Source organism: Alligator sinensis, unplaced genomic scaffold (assembly GCF_000455745.1).
Source record: "Alligator sinensis unplaced genomic scaffold, ASM45574v1 scaffold1170_2, whole genome shotgun sequence".
Taxonomy (NCBI): domain Eukaryota; kingdom Metazoa; phylum Chordata; order Crocodylia; family Alligatoridae; genus Alligator; species Alligator sinensis.
In genome coordinates, this window is record NW_005843180.1 from 137,145 (window position 1) to 138,037 (window position 893).

At 61.0% G+C, this 893-nt stretch overlaps 1 protein-coding gene across 1 annotated transcript in view; it reads left to right on the plus strand.

The window, feature by feature from the left end:
• The first annotated feature begins 788 nt into the window (after positions 1–788).
• Positions 789–893, plus strand: part of THOC3 (THO complex 3) — a 3,681-nt gene continuing 3,576 nt past the window's right edge. The window contains exon 1 of the mRNA XM_006037825.1: positions 789–866. Within this exon, the coding sequence (XP_006037887.1) occupies positions 789–866 (78 nt within the window). The remainder of the gene's footprint in view (positions 867–893) is intronic.

Below are 893 nucleotides of genomic sequence, written 5' to 3' on the forward strand. Positions count from 1 at the left end.
TTGCAGGGGGGAAGGAGCCTCCTGCCGCTCGGCGTGGCCCAGCGTACAATAACGCTCGAATCTTCACCCCGTGTTGACCTGCGATCAGTAATAACGAACGTGCTTAAAACGTGGGGTCGTTTTTGGGACAGGTCGTTGACGTGGCACGTGCGAAACCCAAGTCGCTCTCGGGGGGGTCTTAACCGACCTTCGGGTTTGCTGCCAGCCCTTTCTCAGGACCCCTTGCCTCGAAATAAAGAAATGCTTCAACTTTGACCCAGTTCTCACTCGCTCCTGGAGACCTCTATGAGCAGTGGGAAGTAAACTAGATTTATTTACATGCTTATCCCCCTGTTTGCTCAGTGAGGGTAGTTTTTCAGCAAATAGGATAATTTTGAGCTTCTGTATTTAAGGCCTGGCAATGCTGCTGCTCCTTGCTCCAGTGGCTGGGGGGCGCGGGGGGGGGGGGGGGCCGGCAGGGTGGGGGGGTCCCTGCACCTAATCCCCATACGCATCCAGGCCCCCGGCGCCAGCGCAGCCTCCCCCAGCGCCCCCAGGTCTGGCGGGGGGGATCCAGACACTTCCCTCATGCAGCCTGCGCGGCTCCCCGGGTCGGAGGCTCGCAAGGAGGCAGACAAGGGTCTTTGGGTAGGTGTGAGATCTTTTATGAGTGCAATTAAATGGTTGGAAAAGTTGTTCTTGGCAAGCTTCCGGGCACGCTCGCCCTTCTCGGGGCACACGGGCATCGCGGGGAAGGAGCTTTTATTTCCTTGGGCTCTGCCGGGCGCCCCGTCCTCGAGCTGGAGGCCATGTGCGGGGCGGAACCACAAGTCGCCGCGCGCTTCCCGCCATTCCCCCGGAAGTGGGTGGTGGGCGACCCGGAAGCGGTGGCGGGGGCCCGGAAGCGGGGGGCG